This window comes from Euleptes europaea, chromosome 4 (genome assembly GCF_029931775.1).
Source record: "Euleptes europaea isolate rEulEur1 chromosome 4, rEulEur1.hap1, whole genome shotgun sequence".
NCBI classification, from domain to species: Eukaryota; Metazoa; Chordata; class Lepidosauria; order Squamata; family Sphaerodactylidae; genus Euleptes; species Euleptes europaea.
The window spans coordinates 72,028,965-72,053,807 of record NC_079315.1 but is presented as its reverse complement, the minus strand read 5'-3'; the positions used below and the strand labels follow the sequence as shown (position 1 = coordinate 72,053,807).

Here is a 24,843-nt window from a genome sequence, read left to right as displayed (position 1 = left end):
TGAGACCAGGGAGAAGGCAATTTCAGAGGCAAAAACAGTATGTGAGGAAGAGGTCAGGAATTTGCCTGCTACTCTCATCCACTTTAAATTGGTTCTAACCTTTGCTTTACTGCTATATGGCCCAGCTCACATTTTAAGACCCAGGGGGCCTGCCACCTTCCCATCTCGTCAGCCTTGACAGCCCCTTCTGGAATTTACCATCTCTGCACCCCATCAGTACACAAGAACAACTGTCAGATTCCTTTCCTGTGCAGATTCAATATGGACAAGCTTTAATATCTTATAAAAGAAGCCTTGAGATGTTTTCCAAAATTTATTTTGGCTGCCTGTTATTGTCCAGTTTAAGCCAGGCAGGGGAAAGTTAAAAGAGCCAACACAGTGCAGTGATTAGAATGTCAGACCAGGTTTAATCCTCCCTCTGCCATGGAAGCCCACTGGGTGATCTTTGACTGGTCACGGTCTCAGCCTATCCTGCTTTATACCCAGAAGTGACATCACCAAGATGGTGTGACACCCTAGGATTCAACAAAACTGTATGGTAAAACCAGAAAGTCTGGGCCAAATCCTACAGCATCATGCCAGTTATGTGCTAGATTTGAGTTCTGTAGCATCTTAAACACCTATAAGATTTTAGGGCAGGGGTGGGGAACCTTTTTTCTGCCAAGCGCCATTTGGATATTTATAACATTCCCGGGCCGCACATTCTGGCCCTGCCCCCTTTAACCCCTCCATTGTCGCCACTTCCACCCCCGGCCCTCTTGTAGTACAGAGGAAATACGTTTCTCCAAAGCCCAGGTGGGAAAGAACATAAGAACATAAGAAAGGCCCTGCTGGATCAGACCAAGGCCCATCAAGTCCAGCAGTCTGTTCACACAGTGGCCAACCAGGTGCCTCCAGGAAGCCACTAACAAGATGAGTGCAGAAGCACCATCCTGCCTGTGTTCCACCGCACTCAAAATAATAGGCAATAAAAGGGTTAACATAGTTTCTTGGGGGTCCTAGCAGCTTCATAGCTAATGACTCTTCTGCAAGGGGGAAAGAAGGTTCCTTTTCTCGGCAAAACAAACTCACATCCGCCTTGAACAGAGGCTATTCCTGGCCGCGGGAGGGGGCGGATCGCCAGTCTTAGATCCTTCTTAGCTAGAGATCTGCCAGGACCTATGAAGGGCCAGACCAAATGATTTTGCGGGCCTTATATGGCCCCCGGGCCTGAAGTTCCCCACCCCTGTTTTAGGGGTATAAGCTTTGGAGAGTCAAAGATCCCTTCTTCTTGAAAGCTTATACCCCAAAAATCTTGTTAGTCCCTAAGGTGCTACTGGGACTGGAATCTAGCTGTTCTACTGCAGACCAACATGGAAACATTCTGAAATTATGTTGGCGATGTGATGTCACTTATGGGTTATTTGCTAGAAGCATGTCGTGCTACTTTTTTTGGCTAGATTCAAGTTCAGTAGCACCTTAGGGACCAAAAACATTTCAGAGTATAAGCTTCCAAGAGTCAAAGCTCCCTTCATCAGATATGCTAAGGATTATTAGTAAAGGAACTGAAAATGAAACAGCCATTATTATAATGCCCTGTATTGATGCAGCATCATTTGGAATACTTTGTGCAGTTTTAGTCTCTGTATCTTAAATGGACACTAAAGAGCTGGAAAAAGTATAGAAGGCAATCAAAATGATTAGGGGGTTGGAGCACGTTTCCTATGAAGAAAGGCTGAAGAGTCTGGGACTTCAATTTAGAGAAGAAATTACTAATGGGAGACAAGGGTAGAAAGAGCACACAAAGAATTTTTTTCTCCCTCTCCCAAAATGCTAGAAGTCAAAGGCATCCAATAAAGTTAATGGGCAGCAGATTCAGGATGGACAAAAGGAAATACTTCTTTACACAATGACTAAAATGTGGAATTTGCTGTCAGAGTATGTAGTAATGGCCACAAACATGTGTGTATAAAATGCCATCAAGTTGCAGCTGACTTACGGTGACCCCCATCAAGGGGCTTTCAAGGCAAGTAAGAAACAGAAGAGGTGGTTTGCCATTGGGCCATAAACATAGATGGCTTTAAAAGGGGATTAAACAGATTCATGGAGGAGGTCTATCAGTGGCTATTAGCCACGGTGATTAAAGGGAACCTCCGAATTCACAGGCAGTAAACCTCTGAAAGCTGTGCTAGGAGGCAACATCAGGGGAAGGCCTCAGCCTCTATGCCCTATTCTGGCCCTCCAGCATAACTGGCTGGCCACTGTGTGAGACAGGAAGCTGGACTAGATAGACCAATGGTCTGATCCAGCAGGGTTCTTCTTATGTTCTTATGAAGAAACAGCTCAACAAAAACCCCAAAAAAGTAGAATTAGGAAAACTATTATAGGACTCTGCATAGAAAAATGTACAATTAAAGTATGAACATTAATACAAAGCAAACAGTAGACATTGCTCGCCTGTCTCTAAAATACAACAGCAGAGAAACTAGAATTTACAGTTAAAATGTAATCTTAATCCAAAGCATGAATACAGAGATCAACTTCTGAGCATGGAGTAGGGGACACTGGGGGTGTGGGAGTGAGTTATGAATTTCTTGCACTGTACAGGGGGTTGAACTACATGACCCTGAAGGTCCCTTCCAACTCTCTGTTTCTATGATTCTAACTGCTTGCAGTTGTCTGCAGTTGGAGAAGGTATGGAAACTGATATAGCAAACACTATGTGCTATGTCTGCTATGCCAAGAATTTGATTATGCCATTTAAAAATCTGAAGTTGTGAGATGTAGTGGTGAAGGGGATTGGGGAAGGAGAATAGTTAATAATTGATGTCTCAAAATTAATTTATTTCAGATCTATACCTAGAGATGTTAAGAAGGTATAAAGAGCTTAAATTACTGAAAGAAAGAACAAGCAATACAAGTGAGCTATCCTATTTAAACTACTAATCTATTACAAAACGGAAGCAATGAAAGATAAAACAGCTAAGGAAGCCAAAGAAATTATAAATTTTGTTAAGGAACTTAAGCCTCATCCTCAAAAAAGTCTGCATAATCAACACAAAAAATTGGCAAAGTCTTCTCAAGTTACTTTGGCCGTTATTCCAGGTGGGCTTACATCTGTATTGCAGCCCCTAGATGTGTGTTTAAATAAACCTTTCAAGGACCGTGTGCGAAAGATGTGGCATGAATGGATGTCATCTGGTCAAGCTCGACTGACAAAAGTTGGAAATCTGATGAAGCCCGACATAGAATTGATAGCAAGTGGGTTCGTGATGCATGGGAAGAGATTCCAGAGGACATGGTGCAACGCGCCTTCAAGAAATGTTGCATAAGTAATGCTATGGATGGCAGTGAAGACTGTGCTTTGTATGAGGACGACAGCAATGATGGTGATGACTGCGAACTCAGAGATGATGACAATGTCTATGCTGATACCCTCACACCAGCTACAGCTGAAGCTCTGTTTGGACATACAGATGATGAGGAGGAATCCAGTTTTGAGGGATTTTAACTCTTGTGTTTTAGCTTGGTTGCTGATTGAGCTAAGGTTTTTGCACTTTAACGTTATTGTTGATATCATATTGTTTGTGTTGACCCTCTTTTCCACTTACAGAGCTAGTTTACTGTTTTTCTTTGAAATAAATATTCAAAAACATTTAACCTACTGATGCCTCAAGTAATGTGATTTTATTGGTATCTATTTTTATTTTGACATTCACCAGTAGCTGCTGCATTTCCCACCCTCGGCTTATACGCGAATCAATCATTTTTCCCCATTTTTGGGGGTGAAATTAGGTGCCTCAGCTTAAACTCGGATCGGCTTATACACGAGTATATACGGTAGTTTTACAAATCATGCTATGTTTTCCATTTTGGAGAAGTATATAGACTCTATGGAAACATACCGTATATACCCATGTATAAGCTGACCCGCGTATAAGCCGAGGTGCCTAATTTCTCCCCAAAAATGGGGAAAAATTAGGCACCCACGTATAAGCCGAGGGTCGGCTTATAACCCCTCCCCCCCCCACAGGCTTACCTGACAGGGCTCCCAGGAAGGCGGTGGTGGCGGCGGCGGGCCCCCCACAGGAGGCTTCCAGGGCGGGCGGGCGGGCGGGCGGGCGGGCGGGGGAGCCAGGCGCGGTCGGCAGCCGGCTTTTCCCACCCCTTCCAGGGCTGAGGGAGCCAGGCGCGCTCGGCAGCCGGCTTCCCCCACCCCTTCCAGGGCGGAGGGAGCCAGGCGCGCTCGGCAGCCGGCTTCCCCCTGCCCTTCCAGGGAGGAGGGAGCCAGGCGCGCTCGGCAGCCGGCTTCCCCCACCCCTTCCAGGGCGGAGGGAGCCAGGCGCGCTCGGCAGCGGGCTTCCCCCACCCCTTCCAGGGCGGAGGGAGCCAGGCGCGCTCGGCAGCCGGCTTCCCCCACCCCTTCCAGGGCGGAGGGAGCCAGGCGCGCTCGGCAGCGGGCTTCCCCCACCCCTTCCAGGGCGGAGGGAGCCAGGCGCGCTCGGCAGCGGGCTTCCCCCAGCCCTTCCAGGGCGGAGGGAGCCAGGCGCGCTCGGCAGCCGGCTTCCCCCAGCCCTTCCAGGGCGGAGGGAGCCAGGCGCGCTCGGCAGCCGGCTTCCCCCAGCCCTTCCAGGGCGGAGGGAGCCAGGCGCGCTCGGCAGCCGGCTTCCCCCAGCCCTTCCAGGGCGGAGGGAGCCAGGCGCGCTCGGCAGCCGGCTTCCCCCAGCCCTTCCAGGGCGGAGGGAGCCAGGCGCGCTCGGCAGCCGGCTTCCCCCAGCCCTTCCAGGGCGGAGGGAGCCAGGCGCGCTCGGCAGCCGGCTTCCCCCACCCCTTCCAGGGCGGAGGGAGCCAGGCGCGCTCGGCAGCCGGCTTCCCCCAGCCCTTCCAGGGCGGAGGGAGCCAGGCGCGCTCGGCAGCCGGCTTCCCCCAGCCCTTCCAGGGCGGAGGGAGCCAGGCGCGCTCCGCAGTCGGCTTCCCCCAGCCCTTCCAGGGCGGAGGGAGCCAGGCGCGCTCGGCAGCCAGCTTCCCCCAGCCCTTCCAGGGCGGGGGGGGGGAGCCAGGCGCGCTCGGCAGCCGGCTTCCCCCAGCCCTTCCAGGACGGGGGGGGGAGCCAGGCGCGATCGGCGGCGGCGGCCACGCGGCTTTGCAGCGGCCGCAGGAGGCCCTCACAGGGCGCTCCTTGCCAGGGGAAGCTGCTTGGGCCCGGCAGCGGTGGCGGCGGCGATGGCGGCGGTAGTAAGTTGCTCCCTCCCTCCTCCCTCCTCCCCCCTTCCCTACCGTATTGACCCGCGTATAAGCCGAGGCCGGCTTTTTCAGCCCTTTTTTTGGGCTGAAAAACTCGGCTTATACGCGAGTATATACGGTAGGTTTTGGTCAAAGAAATGACGGAAGAGCAGAAAAATCACTTTAGGGTCAATTGATGCTTTTAGCTGTGGACAAAAAAACCTCTTATACAGAATTCATTCAGGTTACTATTTTTCCCACTAAAGCAGCAATAATGCTAGTTAGTGACTTTAGCGTGTCCATGAATCTGCAAGGAGATCATCCAGGATCTGGAACCAATCAGTTTTTTAAAAGATTCCAAAATACTTTTATACCTGGATGAATTTAGTATTCAGGATGTTATGAGAAATCAAGATAGTAAAACTAAAAAATGTATTTTTCATTCAAGATAGGGTTGCCAAGTCCCCCATCACAATCAATGGGAGCTGGGGGAGCAGAAATTGCTGTCATCTCTCTGACGATGGAAGTACTCTTAAGTCTTCAGAACTGTGTGGTCAGTTATATATTTTTGTCACTTTTTGGAAACTGAGATGTGGAAAACATTCACATATTTATTGTATTAATTTGCTGAATAATAAAAATGTTATGTTATCCCATATACGTTTAATTCATACCAAATATTCATTATACCAAGCACCCAAAATATGGCTTGATGATCAAGGAAGTATAATGTTCTGGATTCCAGAAGTGGTCTTATGTAGAAGAATGCAATTAACCACAGACATTTTTAAAAATTTGTTTTGCAAAGCTGTGATCCAGATCCATCATTATCTATGTAAACAAGCTATGAGGGGTCTGTATTTGTTTCCATTGATGCAAAAGAGCCATTCACAGGTGTGGACACTTATGAATCTTCCCCCGGGACCGTTGTTGGCGGGGTTTCCTAGAATAAATAGCTAGGGGGCCACTGTTGGCCCAAATTCAAGGACAAAAACAGACCTTAAGCTGTAGAGCTAGAAGACTGAAACACATGTTTGGGACACATTCTCATAGCTGGATTCAGAGTACAAGAAACTATGACAGAAATGCACATGAGACTAGTGGACAAATCCAAATAAACCCTTATTGGTCTAACTGTTACAGCCATTGTGCGCAGCAGAGAAAGAATCTTCTCCTTTATAGCTTAGTAGTTAATAAAAACACTGAATAGTAATTAATGGGTAATCAATGGTACTGGTTTCAGAAGCCCAACTTTCTAGAATGTATAAATCATATTCAGATACCCAGTGGTGGGCTGAAGAGGACTGGAGCTAGAAGTGTTTCCTGAGCTAGGGAAGAAGCCAAGAAGAGTGTTGAATGTGGGGAGAGTGACTGAATTTTGGTGTGTACATTATGTAATGTCATGTAGCTGTAGGGTTGCCAACCTCCAGGTACTAGTTGAGGAGAAATACAGCACCCAAGCTCAAGTACACAGCATATAATCAAGAGAAATTATTGTCCAAAATAAAGTAGTGGTAACTACCACAGTAACAGACTAAGGTAAGTATACAGTAATGAACTCTTTTTCACGCTTTGGCAGTATAAACCTCGCAGATACCAACAGGAAGATGTAGCTAAGATTTTGCATAGACACGAGATGAAATTTGTATACTTATTTAAAATGCTAGCCCCCACTGGTCTTAATAGTGAGTTTGATCTCACGAGTTTCCTTTAAAAAAATTGGTGGAGCTTTATGAGTTTTGATGGACGTCGGCTGGGTTCAGCAGGATTTAATCATGAGCCTCTAGGTTTCTTTTACCAGTTCTTGGAGACAGTTAGGAGCCAGATAGGACGGCTGGTCAATTTTGGTGAGTATTACTATAGTCTGAGGCTGTATGTATATTATTAGAATTTTCTGTTCCTAGATTTGGTATTATTGGCATTTACTCTACTTCACAGAGGTCTATGTACCCTTATAAATTGTATATTTACACCAATTGAACATCGAAAGAATTATTAATCAACTGAAGAAGCTTTCACATTGCGAAACGCACACGAATCCGGAAATGTCGTTTTGGATTTTCATTTGGATTTTCTTATAGTTTGGACATTGAATGTGCATTGAAATTTGGACTTTGGACTTTGCATTTTGGACTTTGGATTATGAACTTTGAACCAAATAACCGGGTGAAGTAACCAGGCTTAAGAATTTTTTACTGTACTTTTTCGGTTTGTTTGAAACAATTTTGGATTTTGAGAAATATAATTCATTACTGTATACTTTCCTTAGTCTGTTACTGTGGAAGTTACCACTACTTTATTTTGGACAATAATTTCTCTTGATTATATGCTGTGTACTTGAGCTTGGGTGCTGTATTTCTCCTTAACTAGTGTTGTCTCAGCACACGTAGCAATTTATTGAGGTTTAACCTCCAAGTACCTGCTGGAGATCTCCTGTTATTACAACTGATCTCTAGCCAGTAAAGATTAGTTTACCTGGAAAAAATGGCTGCTTTGGCAATTGGACTCTATGGCATTGAAGTTCCTCCCCTTCCCAAAGCCCGCCCTCCTCAGGCTCCACCCCCAAAACCTCCCACCAGTGGCGAAGAGGGACCTGGCAACCCTATGTAGTTGGCTCTGCATGCGCTATTTTGCCACTGTTTTTCTATCATACCTGACCATTTATAAAGAAAGAGATCATTGCAAAGATACCGTAAGTCTTACTCTCTCCTAAAAAGGAGCTAAGCCTTCCCTGATGTTTCAGCCATTCATGAAAGGGAGAACAGAAAATATTTCTCCAAAAACCCAAAGGGTGTTGGCACATGCTGAAATTAATTACATTTATTTTGTAATGTGCTGATGAGTGCTGTGTGTGTTAGATAAATAATGTGCTTTTGTGGCTGCTTGGAGTTCACTTAGGGTTGCCAACCTCCAGGTGGTAGCTCGAGATTCCCCATTATTACAACTGATTTGCAGGCAACAGAGATCAGTTTACCTGGAGAAAATGGCAGCTTTGGAAGTTGGACTCTATGGCATTATACCCCATTGAAGCCCCTCCTCTCCCAAAACCCCACCCTCCTCAGGCTCCACCCCAGAAATCTCCAGGTATTTCTCAGCGCGGAGCTGGAACCCCTAGGTTTACTGGAATACTGACTTTAAGCAAGATTTCCTAGAGTCACTAGGCTGTGATTCCATATGTATGGAAAGCTAGCCACATGACAAATGTCTAAGGTTGACAGCTCTGGGTTGGGAAATACCTGGAGATTTGGGGGCAGAGCTTGAACAGGGCGGGGTTTGGGGAGGGGAGGGACTTCAATGCCAGAGTCCAATTGCCAAGCAGCCATTTTCTCCAGGTGAACTTCAGCTGGAGATCTTCAGCTACTACCTGGAGGTTGGCAACCCTGCAGATGTCCCTTAAAGAAGAACTTATGAAGAAAGAACATATGTTCTTTATGAATATCATATCCTAGAACTCTACGAATGTAGCAAACTACCACTTCTAGTCCAGGTTTTCAAAAGACCTGGTTATAAAGAACAGTTCTGATGGTGACAAGAATACACAGGCTGGTCCCACAGGAGACTATTATCCCTGAGGATTCACAACATGTACACATTTCAGGATACAGTCCTGGCAATGTATACTGAGGTGGGGGGGGGAGAGGGAGAGAGAGAGAAGATCCTTAAGGAGGATTAGCTGTGTAATAGACTTTTAATCTTCCTCTTCTACTTGCGATCAGCTAATGGAGAGTAAGAGTAATTAAATAATGTTCTGAATATCATCTGCATAGTAAAACTATACAACAGTATCTCTTCACTTTTCAGAATTTCTTTTAGAAACAAGAATATAACCACAAATTCCAAGAGCAATGAACTTAAGGCCAGCAACACAGAGGATAGCAATCTATGGCAATTGAACTACCTCATTTCATACTAATAACAATCAATATAACTGTTACCATAGAGCTGTCTGCCAGCTTTTCATTTTGCTTGTGCAGGAAATACATGAATAAATTAACAAAGAACAACATTTCCATGAGCTGGAGCCAAAGGACTATAAGGGAAGCCCACTGCGCCCCTTGAAATGCTGATCATGGGGGTTGGGGGGAAGCTGTCAGGAACAGAGCAGAGTGTGATGCAGGGGTCTGCAGGAAAAAGGGGGAATCAACTAAATAGCCCCTCCCCTTACACAAGAAGAAGCATCCCTTGCACTTAACAGATGACGACTTTGATTCCTACTGCGTACCTATGTAACAGGAGAGAATTTATTTTGCTTTTGTCCTGTGTATCAACTGAAAATTACCAATCATTTCTTCTCCATCTATCATGTTATTTTCATGTAACAAGAAAGCAATGACCCTTTCAATAATTACACCACTTGCCATTGGCTCAAGCCAAAAGAACAGAGGATGCTCTAATAACTACCTATCATTATTATTATTACCTTCATATAAGCACTCTATCATGTACCTAGACAGAATTTAAAATATTAATCTAATTCAAATGCCATTTCTAAACACAAAGTATATATTTAAATGCGCAAGACAGGCGCTTTCTCTCTATTTGCTTTTATAAAAACAAAACATTCTGTGCTCTTTTTTTAACATTAAGAAAAATCTACTCTTAGGTTTGTTGTTTTTTTATCTTCAAACTAACTTGGTGTCAAAGAAATAATGGGAAAACCTAAAACAAGCAGTTATTTAAGGAAAATTACTTTACAAGTTTAAATGTCATTTTAAATTACACCCAATTAATGTCTAATTTCAGAAAGCTTATAAAGCGGTGCTATTTGAAAAGAAGAGCATCACAAGGGATGTGGAGTGTATGTTGTTTTATAATTGCAGAGAGTTCTGTATCAGAATATAAGACATCAGGCAGAGAGCCAATTGCAGAATATGGTACAATGTTTTGTCTGCCGGATCGATTTTGGAGCAGTTGCACTGCCCAAATTCTGTCAGTTTTGACCAGCTTCATGGAACAAAGCCATAGAGAGGCAAACTGGGAGAAGCAGGTTGAGGTAAGGTAACTCAGAGCTGAAAGTACATACTACTGGAAAAGGTCCAAAGCAAGAAAGGAGCTCTGTGTAGACTGTAAGTTCTTAAAGTGCAATCTGTCCAGTGTAAAAATTGAAGGCACAGTTTGCCAAGTCAGAGAATTCTGCGCAGGACTTATGATCAACACATGAAGGCCACCAGCAGCAGGTGAGATCGCATCCCGCCCTCCTTCACACGTATACTTCTATCCACTTTGACCATCTGTTCAGGGTAGAAAGGCAGCCAGACATAAGATCTGCAGCTCACTGACTGACAACAACCTGTCACAACAGTTTCTGCAGCAGAAATGAGTGCCCTGTAGGAAAGCTACCCCTGAAAACTGCACCAAGCTTTGTTTTCTCAGTGAGAATTGAAACTCTGAAGTGGTCTCTACAGTGGCACAGAATTGATCACTCCTTTTGCATTCTGTGTCACAGGCAGAGGAGATTAAGCCCTGGCCAACTAGCAGTGTGGCTTCTCAATTGGCTTAGGTAGCCACTCACTAGGAATGAGCTGCTGGTTCTGCATGCCGATCAGATAGCAGGCTCCTTTGGCATGCAACTCCGTCATCTGCCAGCAAACTGACCCCACATGTTACAGATGCATGACTGGGTCACCATCCAGGACCACCATCCAGGACCAGCAATGTTCAGTAGCCATGTGCAAGACAGTCTGGGTCATTTAATGAGGCCATGACAAATATTCATGAAAACATTTTGTTGGATTGATTCTCCATGCATCTCACATGTAGCTAATTACATTAAATGAACCTAGTCAGGGGGAAAAAATCTACCCTGCATGGCCTAAGCAAATGTTTTCACATGCTTGCTTCCAGAAGAATCACTCCAAAAGCCCAGCCCATTGATGCAAACTGTTACACCACAGCTGACTTCAATATAATATTTTTATACATATTGGGGCACAATATGGGAAGGCTATCTTCTTACAAATATTAATCATTGTTCAATGCTTGCTTAGAAAAAGAAGAGACTGCTCAATAATAGAGTATCAATGAAATCTACCTTCCTGGATTTCTCCTTTGCACAGAGATAACATAAGCGTCTCAGTCCATGCCACTGGAATGTCCACGTGCTTTCCACAGCCCAATGTGCGAAGACCCGATCTTCTCTGTATAGGCAACAGAAGACAAGAAGCCAAAGGGGAAAAACATGATTCCAAAACAAATCATTCCAAAAGTTATATTCTCATCGATAGCTTTAAAAGGGGCTTAGCCAGATTCAGGAAGGAAAGGTCCATCAATGGATACTAGACACGGTGACTGAAGGAAGCCTCCATGTACTGAGGCAGCAAACCTCTGAATACTAGTGCTGGGAGGCAGCAGCAAAAGATGGCCTCGGCTCTATGCCCTATTTGTTTGCCCCTCCAGGACAACTGGTTGGCAGTTGTGCAACACCGTGTGCTGGACTAGACAAACGAGTGGTCTGATCCATCAGGCTTTACTTTTCAATTTATTTCCAACAGAATTTGTGCATATTTAAAGACAGCTGATGCAAATCACAACTGCTGGAGCTACAAGGTGTTTAATCCCTTGAGTTAACACTTAACTAAGAAGAGAAATGCTAAGCTATAATTATAGCGTTATTACCATCTGAAGTACCTCACAACAAAAGCAATTAATTACTTCAGCCGAGTTGTAAAAAAGCTGTTATGCTGCTATCTATATAGGACTAAATCTCATCAGCTAATCTTACTGAAACAAATTCCATAAGGATCGCTGGTTTGCTCTTTGAAACCTAATTTCGTTTGGGGGTAGACTCTTCAATTATATGGATTAGGGTTTATCTGGGCACAAGGGTTGCATCCTGAACAGTTTTTAACCAAAGAAAAAGGAGGAAGGTATTTTTTGCTAGCATTTTAAAATGCATTCTTTATGCATTCCATTAAATGAATGAACATATGCCAAAGTGATCAACAGTAATTACACAACACATCTCATTTCTGACAGGACATATTTTTTTCTCAACAGGTACAAAAAGAGACCAAAAAAATTTTCTTTCTCAACCCAGGAAATCTGACTTTTATTATCCATTCCAGATCCTCAGCTCTCAGTATGAGCCATGGGACATATTGTATTGATGCAGTCTTTTCTGTTTATTGGCTCATGCATTTCAGCATATAATTCCACCCAGCAGTATTCTCTGGCTACCTGCATTACCAAGTCTCTCATCTCAGTCCAAATGATTATTTGTACAATTCTGAGGGGAATATTAAGATGTGTGTGTGTGCGCAGTTAAGTCACAGCTAACTTATGGCGACCCCATAGGGTTTGCAAGGCAAGAGATGTTTGGAGGGTGTTTTGCCATTGCCTGCCTGAGTCACAACCCTGGTAGTCCTTGGAGGTTGCCCATCCAAATTACGATAACCACTGCCAAATATCCAGAAATTGGAGGAGGAAAAAAGACACCTCTGTACAAATATCCAGGGGATAAGAAAATCAGTACAGGAGCGAATATTATTAGAAATCAACCAATTCTTATTGTGACTACACACATATATATTACAAAAATAGTCACGTTGACCATCAACATACAAAACACAACATGCATCAGAAACAAAAGGTGGGTAATAAATAGGGTGAGTACACTTCAGTCAATAATCTTTCTACGTTTCTTTTTCCACAGGAGCAGGTTTGTATGGACGAAAGGATGTCCATGGACACAAGTTCATCAAGAGGATACGATCGTTTCGAAGTCTCAAAATTCAAATCTTCATCAGTCCTTCATAACAGAAGTCTCATAAATTCCTATGTTATCATCCATGTTGCACAATCCCCTTAGGGTAAGGTTGCCAAAGTATTGCAATATCAAAATATCCCAAGCAGGGTAAAATTCAAAGTTCCTTCCTCTAAGGGTAAGGTCAGAAAAAGGCTTTTCCCTGCTTGGGATATTTCGCTCCTGTACTAAATATCCAGAAATGGCAGAATCTGTATATCTTCAACATGATACAGGAATTTTTTAGTTCTCATTTTCAGCTTCTGATGTTTCATCCAGGTGGATCTCCAATTAAAGAAATCTTAATCAATTAATCATATGTATTTGAAACAAGGAGTTAACCAATTGAATTTGATGTGACTAAAAACACTGACTTGCCACCCACAGAGTCCTAGCAGAAGGCACCAGCTCATGCAAGTGATCTCCATGCAATGATTTCCAGTGATCCTTCTGCAGCTGCAACCCTGTACACTAAGGTGGATTGAAAAAGGAAGATTTATGGAGCAAAGGTCTATAGTTGGCTGCTACCTGACTGCCAAATGGGGCCTCTGGGCTTTGAGGCAGAAGACTGAATCATTGCCCCATCCAAAGACCCAAAAAGTAGCACATCGCTGATGGTGGCATGGCACCAGCACCACTACTGGGCATCCTATGCTTGCTCTTCAGATGGAAAACATGTACCTCACTCCAAGGTGTGCGCAGCCTAGCGATTCCACCACAGTCGACAGCAACCCAGCCAAACACAATGCAGCATGCAGATGCCTTCATGACAGGCAGAGATGAAAGCAGCGAACTAGCAAATGCTGACCACCTGTCCCTGACACATGAAGCTGCCGTATACTGAATCAGACCCTTGGTCCATCAATGTCAGTATTGTCTACTCAGACCAGCAGCGGCTCTCCAGGGTCTCAGGTAGAGGTCTTTCACATCACCTAACTGCCTAGTCCCTTTAACTGGAGATGCCGGGGATTGAACCTGAGACCTTCTGCATGCCAAGTAGATGCTCTAGCACTGAGCCACAGCTCCTCCCTACTACCCAGACATCAGCCTGTCGCCACCCACTAGCAGAACACAACAAGGGGGAGAGCGCACACACACACACAAAGTAAGGAGAACTTTGGAGTGACATGTATGAGGTCTAATGAACACATACCAGGGAGCTCTACAGATGCAGGTTTGAGTTCCTTCCTGGAACCATAGATCCCTTTGGTCAAGCACACAAAGAGGGAAGGAAAATGGTCACTCCAGCAATGCCACCCACATGGTTCTGCAACTCACTTGGAAAAGGCGACCCCCAATAAAATGCCCCAAACATCTCCTGCTCAAAGACTCAGTTTGGGGGCAAGGGGGGAAAGGAACACCAACCTTTTACCAAGCAAAGAGGATGCAGACACCAAAACAGCAACAACTGCAGATTCATCAAAAAAGCAGTCCTAACAACTCAACAGCTCACTGGGCGAAGGCTAACAGGGACCATGTGCTTGCATCCCACTCAGAAGGTTGCTGACAAGAAGACAAAGCTCATCTTTTAGCCAGCAACAGACTGATCATCAGCAAAACAGAAGTATGAAGTTGAACTAGAACATGTACCTCATGCATCTGGGAATAGTCCTCCAATCACATTCCCAACCACACTCCTAGCATTAAGAATCTCACAACATGAGCGAGAATTATCTGGTAGATTTAAGCTAATCCCGAAGGGTTAAACTTTAATTGCCATCTGTACAGGGACATTTGGTCTCTATACATAACTACAATAACTACAATCTGATCAAATTTTGCAGGCAGACCTGATGAATTTTACATTTCCCTCCTCCACTCAGATGGTTCTAACAAGATTGCCTTTGCGGTGGCCAAATTTTGTGCCTTAGCATAGCTGGTTAAGTTTTTTAATTAATTATGTCCATGCTATTGAAACCAGCCTGCTATGTGGCTTTGAAATTTTATTGCATGTAGATGTGCTGATGACTCTGTGTCAATCTTGGCTGATCTATAATCACAGCAAATAAAGTTAAATGTAAAGATTGCCCCAGAAGCCCTGCTCTTGACACCAATTATATACACTAAGGCAGAAAGGACAGCAGAAGTGTATCCAACGTACCCAACTGGCTACACTCATGGGCACAGCTACCAGATGACCCAGGAAGGAGCCCAGGCTCAAGTGTTGCACTGACAAACACAATTGTGTGTGATGGGCTGCTCATGGTGAAGGGCTGCCTCACACACCAATCGTTTTGGTCAGCATGCCCCTATGAACCATTTCTCTGCTACAGATAGGGGTTCATTACTGCCACCATCTCTTATTCATCCCAATTCCGTCAAGACAAAGAATAAAGACTAAGGTCCCGGGGCTCTGGAGAGGGTAAGTTCTACGAGAGTGAAATTCTGTGTATAAAATCTAAATAGGAAATGCTTTAAATTAATGTACAGTGCACAATGTTATATTCTTAAATAAATATTTGTCAGTGACTACCATACCATACTAAAGCTTGCACTTTTACATGTCTATCATGGAGCTCTCTTAATATGTTCCAAAGCTAATCTAATGCTAATCTTGTCAGAAGGTAAATACAACCCAAATCTGCCAAACCATACTAGGAAAGCTATGGAACAGCGCCAATTATGAAAGCTTTCTGCTGAATGATGTTCGTTAGTGAATTCTTCCTGCCAAATGAACAGTGGGGGAGGGCGGATGGACCACAAGATAAAACTAATGCCCAACACCCGTGGTATGCAAATAGATTTTAAAGCTTGCCAAAAAAAGAAGTATAATAATTTCATTTGGAAAGCAATAGAAATTACTGTCATCACACAGCTTTCTTGATTGTGTTTACTGAATGGCAATGTTATTGCTTTTAAAATACCTTCACAATTTAAATTACTGTTCTGTTTCTACACATTACCTAGTTTTTTTAGCTTTAAAAAGACTGCTCAGAACATCACAAAGCATGAAATCAGACCAGAACAATATTCTAATCAAATATTTAACATAGATACTTTTTAAAAAAAATTAAGTAAATAATGAGCATTGTAAATTAGTAATATTAATACTAATGCTTAACTATGAGATGGTACAGTAAAAATGTAAGACTAACAGATGGTCATCATGAATGTCCTTTTAAAAATTCTGTAGTGTATACAAACCTTGCATCTGGCAAGCATTTTTCTAGCTAGCTCAATGAATTCTTCTTTGTCATCTGTTTTTAGTGAGTAATTGAAGTCCTCAATGAATTCTTCTGTAAGTTGGAAAGGGTTTCTAAAAACAACCCAATAAAATATTTCAGTTTAATCGGTGCTTCAAAAATAAACAATAACAAAATTGCGAGTATAAAATATAAATGTGAAATACTTTTAAAGAGTTGTTGAGTACAGCATAGAATGTTGTTTTATACGCTTAATTTCTGAACTACTATCTCTTGCTAGCCCCTTCCAGTCTTACCACTAGGAATGCCAGCTCTGGGTTGAGAAATTCCTGGAGATTTGAGGGGTGGAGCCTGGAGAAGGCAGGGTTTGGGGGAGGGACCTCAGTGGGGTATAATGCCATAGGTCCACCTTCCAAAGTGTGGAGGGAATTCTGTTTCCCCCTCTCCCGGTTCTTTTGTGATTTGATTTCTCTGCCTGCTTACTCACCAAAAGCAAAGCCCAGAGATTTTGATAGTAAAGATAGACCTTGCACACAGCACACCAGACATATAACAGTAAACCATGCAGTTTATTGGACTTTACAAGAAAATATAAGGCAAGGGGAAAAAAGCAAATACTTGGACTAAATATATAGGACAGAAATTAACAAACCCACATACAATTTGACAGACAAACAAACAAACTAGCAGAGAGCTCTGGGTCGTTCCAAAGAAGAGACAGAGATGGCAACCACAAATTGTGGAGCCTGGTCTCTCCCTGAGAAGGACAGAGGACTGGGTAACTGGACTAGCCTTTTATAGGCTAAAAATCATGAGAAAGGGGGTCCCAACCGGACACCTCCTTTCAAATTCTTCAGGAGATGTATTTTCACAAATCATGGCTAATCTTGTTTGGAAAATATCCTGTTCCAAAATAAGTTTCTCATATCCAGAGTCTCTGACAACTGTTTGTTCGTCCGTCAGCCCGTGTACAAAAACAATTTCCCCCATTCGTAAGCAGACAACTTGCTGCCGGCCTAAATGACCTTGCTCTCCCTAAACATAATTTTGGGGCACCTAATGTGCTTTGGTTGACTAACTCTTAGCAATGCAATCTCCTGCACCTTTTAAGGTCAGGGGCCTAGTTGAAGCTGGGGTCAGCTAAAAGTCTCCCCCCTTGAAAGCCATAGTCAGGCCTGTATGTGGCTTCTAAGCTACAGGTTATAATATTAGGGTATAAAGATGGTTCTTCTTAAGCCAAACTAATGTTTAATATAAAAATTCTCACCACACAAAGCAGCCCTTTTCTCCAGGGGAACTGATCTCGGTAACTAGGACACCAGTTGTAATACCAGAAGACCTCCAGCCACCACCTGGAGACTGAGATAAGTAAATACCTGTGCTGAATCAAGTGAAGACTAAGATAATTAGCAGCACGTGGGCTCCATGTAATCAAAAGGTAGAAAGGACTAAGATGGCAATAAGCTGGTAACTAATTGTTGATACAATAAAAATTGTCAATGAATGAAAATATATCAATAAATGAAAAAACCACCCTATATAGTATACAACTATATCATCAAACCAAAGAATCAAATTGAATAAATCTGTTGGATAGTATATTGAATAATATACAAGTTGCAATGGTTTACAAAGTACGAAAATAGACACAAAGAAACAATTCAATAATATATTAATAATCATATACAGAATTACAGTTATTTTACAGAATGCAAGGTAGGCACAACCGTGGAGAAAACTGTTGATTTCATAGTATTGTAATAAGCAAATTTAAACAAGAGACTGTTAAATTCACAGTATGGTGATAAGCAAGTTTACATAAAAATAAAAGAAAGAAATTTCTCAGTTGCACAGTTCCAGCTGTCTAGTATCCGTTAAGTGCTTAAGGATACAAAGTAAATGCCATGAAAGGTTTTTAGAAATAAGTAGTTGACATTTAGGTCTTTGACTCAGTCCAGGTGGAGAACACGAATTGCGAATTGCCAGGAAGGACTGTGGGGCAGGCTGCCTCGCCGCAATTCGCCACAATTGACCAGTCACGATTCTCGGACTGGCCAGCACCCCGTAGATTAATCCTTAGTTGCTGATGAAGTTATCGAAACGTGTCCAGACCAGCAACACGTTTTCCTATTCCCGACCCACCAACCCAATCCTGTCGAGACGGCTCTCTTGCCCCCCACAAGAACCTGCAGAAGTCTTCGGGTCCTTAGTGGTCGTCTAACGCTGCACAGTCCTCGTGTTCTCCACCTGGACTGAGTCAAAGACCTAAATGTCAACTACTTATTTCTAAAAACCTTTCGTGGCATTTACTTTGTATCCTTAAGCACTTAGCGGATACTAGACAGCTGGAACTGTGCAACTGAGAAATTTCTTTCTTTTATTTTTATGTAAACTTGCTTATCACCATACTGTGAATTTAACAGTCTCTTGTTTAAATTTGCTTATTACAATACTGTGAAGTCAACAGTTTTCTCCACGGTTGTGCCTACCTTGCATTCTGTAAAATAACTGTAATTCTGTGTATGATTATTAATATATTATTGAATTGTTTCTTTGTGTCTATTTTCGTACTTTGTAAACCACTGCAACTTGTATATCATTCAATATACTATCTAACAGGTTTATTCAATTTGATTCTTTGGTTTGATTATATAGTTGTATACTATATAGGGTGGTTTTTTCATTTATTGATATATTTTCATTCATTGACAATTTTTATTGTATCAACAATTAGTTACCAGCTTATTGCCATCTTAGTCCTTTCTACCTTTTGATTACATGGAGCCTACGTGCTGCTAATTATCTTAGTCACCACCTGGAGACTGGCAACCATAGTTACCACAAACTTGACAACATCCAAAGTGCTCTTAAAAATTTGACTCTTGACAATGTTGCTCAAACAGAAGGGCACAACTGAGCAAAAGCCATTTCCTCCAGGGGAACTGATCTGGGTAGTCTGGAGATCTGCGGCAATTCCAGGAGAAATCCAAGCCCCACCTGGAGGCTGGTAATTTTTTTAACAGTCTGATTCTATGCAGTAATACTCAACCAATGTAGATTCATCAACATCCAGCCAGTGGAAAATTCTAATGAATAGCAGGAGAATTTAAGCTGCTCAATATTTTATGTTGGGTTTTTAACATTAGGTTTTAACTGCTAACTTTTTATTAATGTTTTATTTTTGTAAGCCACCTTGATCAGGTTTCCTGGACAGGCAGCACATCCATTGTCTAAATAAATAAATCCTACTGGATTCAGTGTGGCATTCCTTTTTTGATGGACTTAGTACGTGTGGTCCTGCTGAAATTGTCTACATATTTGCTTCCATCCTTCTTTGTTTCTATAACAAAACTATAGTTACCATTACAAAATCACATATGGATATTTGTATATGTAATAATCATTTTAACAAAATCACTTTAATTGTTTTTATTTAGATATCCCCTGAAACTTAAGTCTTTGCTTGCAATCTAATAGAACTAATGCATAGTTTGTAGTCTGCTATGCCAGAACTTTGAAGCAGTATACGGCATATAAAGTCATTAAAATAAACAGTCGGTGAGTAAGTCACAATGAGCTGGCAGGAGCAATTAAGCCATGTCGTGAATTAAACTGAATATTAATAAGACAGCCAGCATTTCAGAAAGTGAAAACTACATAATGCAGTTGTTTAAATTTAAGATCATCTAGAAATGTATAAAATGAATACACAAAATGTATAAAAAATGTCTTCTGCTAGAAAATGCTATTCCTTGGACAACCAAACAGTAGTAGCATAAAAGATAGTTTCACAAATCAGTTTCTTTTTCTATCATTTTTTTTAAGTTGCTGCTGCTGCTGCCAAAGACCACCAACTGTCTGTGGCAGATGAATGGGCATAACCCATTTTTCATCACTACCACTGAGCGATTTGATTGACTGCAGCCAACGATGAGTCAGGTCCTGCTCTCTAACTTTCAATCAAGAATCATCTTTACATGATGTTGGTTTCTGTGACTTTGTACAGAACTGTAATGTTTTAAGCTGATTTGAGCGTGTCAATGAAAAGTTGGGATATACATCTAACAAAAACAAATTTAACAAGTCAGCCCAACAGAAGACCAACACAGGAACTGTGAATGATAAAATGGCAACATTACTTCCAAGTGGATGGCCAGAGCAGCACAAGTACATATACCAGACTAGGGTGGCGTGAAAAATTACAGAGCAGAGTTAGCCATTGACTTCAGTGGACTTAGAAGGGTACAACTCTGCTTAGAACTGTACTGTTATAGACTCAACAGAACCAAACAAATGACAAGGACAAGCTTCTGCCTTGAACAATGTTGGCTAAATCCTTCCATTTTGTGCTTGTTTTCTTCAACTCATCCATCTCTTCCCAAGTAGGAAAAACAGCCAGGGAGGGTGGCTGTTTTGAGTGACAAAATGGCTACAGAAGGTTAAGTAGATTCTCTTTCTGCATTCTGAGACTGATTTGGGTTGGTTTCTTAAGCTGGGGAAAACATTGGGGGGGGGTTACACCTGTTGTCAAGGCTGCTCCATCTTTTTCTGAGACAGAATTGTTCCCCTGAGACTCAAGACCCTGGAACAAGACCCTCCTGTGATAATGTAACCGAGATTACCCTGGGTCAGGACCAGTTAACTCACAGCAACAGAATACCATAAAGCTGAATATGCTATTTATTGTAAAGAAAATAAAGACAAAGATTTTAAAACAATATAGTTCCAGACAGAACATAAAAACAAAACAGCTGACTTCCTAAATACACTTACTAAAGATTCTTACAATATAGATGTTAAGTTATTGAAGTATGGCAAATTCAGTTCAAAGTAGGATTGTCAACCTCCAGGTTGTGGCTGGAGATCTCCCACTATTACAACTGATTTCCAGCTGATAGAGACCAGTTCACCAGGAGAAAATGGATGCTTTGGCAATTGGATTCTATGGCATTGGTCCCTCCCCTCCCCTTCCCAGGTTCCTCCCCAAAAATCTCCAGGTATTTCCCAACCTGGAGCTGGCAACCCTAGTTCAAAATCAAGCAGCATAATCCAAAGTAGATATAATGGCAAAGTAACACAGCAGAGGCAAATATAGCAGATAAGAGGTAATGTCTACATTTATAAGAAACTTAAGCCACTGATCTTCTGACCTTCTTCAACCAAATCAGGATCCTACCCCAAAAGAGCTTTCTCCCCCGCCCCCCAACTGTTACAGCTGAAATCAGAAAATAAATTAGCAGGGCTGTTGGATGCCTGCAAAGCAGTCTTCAGCTAGTAACGGTCAGTGCTGGGGAGGGCTGCTCTCATCAGTTGCTAACACCTGGTAGTCACTGAGCTGAAAACAGAAAAAAAATCTTGCAGATGGAATTTTACTCGGAGATAGCTCATTCTCCTGACATCTGTGTAGCTGCAGTTCTTGTGTTCAAATGAAAACAAACTAATATCATTATCTGGCTCAATATCCAGAAGAAGAGCAGAAGCAATAATATATTTATGTACACACTTGCACAATGCTATACTAGTTTCATTTGAGGAAACACATCTCAAACTGCAACCACATGAAAATTGTAGAACTGACCCTACGAGAGAAAAGACTAATTTTCAAACTTTTTCTCTGGGGTGGTAAATTTCACAATTTTCTTTCAGGGATAGTTTCAAAAGTACTTTGGCTAAAGAGGAATGTGTAAGAAAACAGTTTTTCTAACTCCAGCTTTCAGAATGCTGAGATACAAAGCACATATTAGATATAGAAAATACTGCTAGATTTGTTATGGCATTTGAGAGTTCCTCCAGCTGTGGAAAGAGGAATCAAAGTAATATTCTGTTTCTCTAAGTCATGGCAAGGTCCCAAGGCAGAAATCACCCTCTCTAATTTGCTCTTCCATTCCTCATACACATTTTACTAGTAACTGCGGCCCTCTCAATTGTTGGCAGATACTAGCCACTACCTATGATGTATTATAGACAAGGCAGAAGTCATTCGTAGGCTTATGTGTAGATGTTGGAAGGCTTAATTGGATGCTTTGCACAGTCTGTCACAACTCATCTTAATGAATATTTAATGTGAAAGTAGCATCACTATTTTTACCCAATAGCTCGTGTTTGCAGAAAAGGCTTTTATAAATATGGGCATTAGAACCTAGGGACAGATCACGATGGCTTTGAGAACATAAAAAATATCATTCTTGTTACCACATCTAAAAAAGAGAACTGCTGACTTTACAATGAGAAGAATGTTTTTTAATCAGCTAAGGGCAGTGCATTCTGTCAGCATTCCAGCAGTACAATGTATATTTCACCCTCGAAGGAGAGGCTCTTAAATAAGTGGACTGTGCATTGTAATGTACCACTCTTAGCTATGAAGAATGATAGGCTAGGACCTAATGACACTCTGACATGGAACTCAGTTTTTTTGTACAAAAAAGCAAGTAGCTATGCATGGACCATCATTTTTTTACAATTATGCTTGTAAGTGTTGGGAAGCTAATTGATGCTCTATTCTAGAACAACATCAGGTGTATATGCAGAACATTACAAGGCACTTCCATTTAGGATTTTTTTTCATGTGTGAAGTTGTTTTAATTCCTCAGTTACAGTTCTTTTGTTTGTTTCGAATGACTATTGGTGAAGGAAGAGATAGAATGCTAACGGATCAACAGATTCAGTCCACCAGGTGAACATGTAAAGTCTTTTTTCTATCACCATTGTCATAATCCATCCTGGTTACAGTTATAAATCTACCAACAGATGAAAGTAAGAATGTTTAAGAGCAGAAAATCTATTCCATGCTTAATAACTTAGCTTTCGATTCTATATGACAAGCTACAAACTGATCTGACAGATATTAAGATTCTGAGACACTCTGTGGAGAACCTGAGCAGGTGTAACTGATTACTTAGGTGCAATTTCTACACCCCCCTTAAATAGGAATCAACCAAAATTATTTATCTCATTTGAGATCTGAAACCTCTGCTACTTTAATTTCTCTAGAAGCAAGCTGCATAGGAAAGAATCCCAATCAGCTAACGTCAAGAGCATTAATGTACTTGAACAGCTAGAAAATCACCCAATGTGAAATAATGAAAAAGAAAGAAAAATTAACATGCAAAATATAAATAATTGCAAAATCTATTTAAATTAAACTGAGAGAACATTGGGGGGGAGTAACACCCAATTCTAAGTATTTCAACTTGCAAGAAAATGGTATCCGCAATAGGGCTTATGCCTAAATAAATTGTACACACGATTTCAGCCTTAAAGCCACATCTTTCCATTTTGTACCCTGGTATGCAATACTGTATGGATTCTACCTTGACAAATGAATTCTTCTTGGGCAACCAGGCTTTTGTCCTCCAGGCACCAGGCATAAGACAAGCTTGACACCTACAGTCCACCTCTGACAGCCCTTAATGGAGAGCTACAGCACAATCCCAACCAGAGTGATGCCCTTCTAATCCTATTGTCTTCATTGGACAGAAGGATATAACTCTAGTTAGGACTGCACTGAGTATTGTAGCCAAATGGCTGCCATCTCCCGGACTCTAAGTAGAGTTACATGGTAACCAAATGGACATGTGTCACAGCCATCCCCCGGACTATGTTACATGGTAACCAAATGGACACGTGTCACAGACCTGTGCCAAGCCCAGATGCTATGGACAGAGGCTCCCACACTGTCGAGCGAAACTGACAAGGAGGAACTATGAGCAGAGAAGTCCCTCATGGAGAACCAGAGGGAATCCATTTTCTCTGTGCCCAGGTCTTGGCCTCTCATCTCACAAGTTTGCTAAATCATGCTGCCGCTTCCCTGAAAGCCCTCCAAGATCTTCTCTCTTCTGCATATAATTTCTGCCTTAAAAACAGCTTCTGGAGAGCCAGCGTGGTGTAGTGGTTAAGAGCGGTAGACTCTTGCCTGGAGAACCGAGTTTGATTCCCCACTCCTCCACATGTGCAGCTGACTCTAATCTGGGGAACCGGGTTTGTTTCCCCATTCCTACACATGAAGCCTGCTGGGTGACCTTGGGCTAGTCACAGTTCTCTCTGAACTCTCTCAGCCCCACCTACTTCACAAGGTGTCTGTTGTGGGGAGGGGAAGGGAAGGTAATTGTAAGTCGGTTTGAGACTCCTTAAAGGTAGAGAAAAGTGGGGTATAAAAACCAACTCCTCTTCTTCATGCTCTGGTAATCTCTTAACTCTTGCAAAGCTTTCAAAGAGCCTAATAAGGCATGAATTATCTCAACATTTCTGCATGAAAATGTCTATGTGCCAGTATATAGTATTTTGTGCCTGTTTTATTTAAACTTACTTTTGTACTGGCTTTGGCTTGGTCTTTGTTGAATAATTGTTTACATACTTCTTCCACAGTTTCCACTGAAGATTTTCATGTTCTTTACCGGATACAATGCCATAGCTGTGTACCACCGGCACTTTGAGAATGGGCATTTCACTCTAAAAGTGGTTTTAAAAATAGGAGAATGTTACTGTCATACAAAAATGAAAGTATAAACCTTTGTTTCTTACACAAATAGCTACAATTTACAGTCAATATATAAACCTAAATACATTCTACCATGATATCTTCTTTTTCAGCCACCTGCCACAGAAAAAAGGGGGAGCCATTTGGAGGACCTGGGATGAAAATGATTGTATAATGACCTCAAGTATGTAGTCTCTGTGATTCCATTAAAAAAATTACATTTCCGTCAGATCAGAAGAATGAATAACGATAACAGTAACAATAAATTAAAGTCAATCAAA

At 42.1% G+C, this 24,843-nt stretch overlaps 1 protein-coding gene across 1 annotated transcript in view; it reads right to left on the bottom strand.

Annotated features, from left to right (window-relative positions):
- TMEM232 (transmembrane protein 232) overlaps positions 1-24,528 on the bottom strand; it is a 148,804-nt gene extending 124,276 nt beyond the window's left edge. The window contains exons 1-3 of the mRNA XM_056849001.1: positions 24,404-24,528; positions 16,088-16,199; positions 11,234-11,339 (exon numbers count right to left, since the gene is read on the bottom strand). Coding sequence (XP_056704979.1) covers positions 11,234-11,339; positions 16,088-16,199; positions 24,404-24,528 — 343 coding nt within the window. The remainder of the gene's footprint in view (positions 1-11,233; positions 11,340-16,087; positions 16,200-24,403) is intronic.
- Between the last annotated feature and the right edge of the window lie 315 nt (positions 24,529-24,843).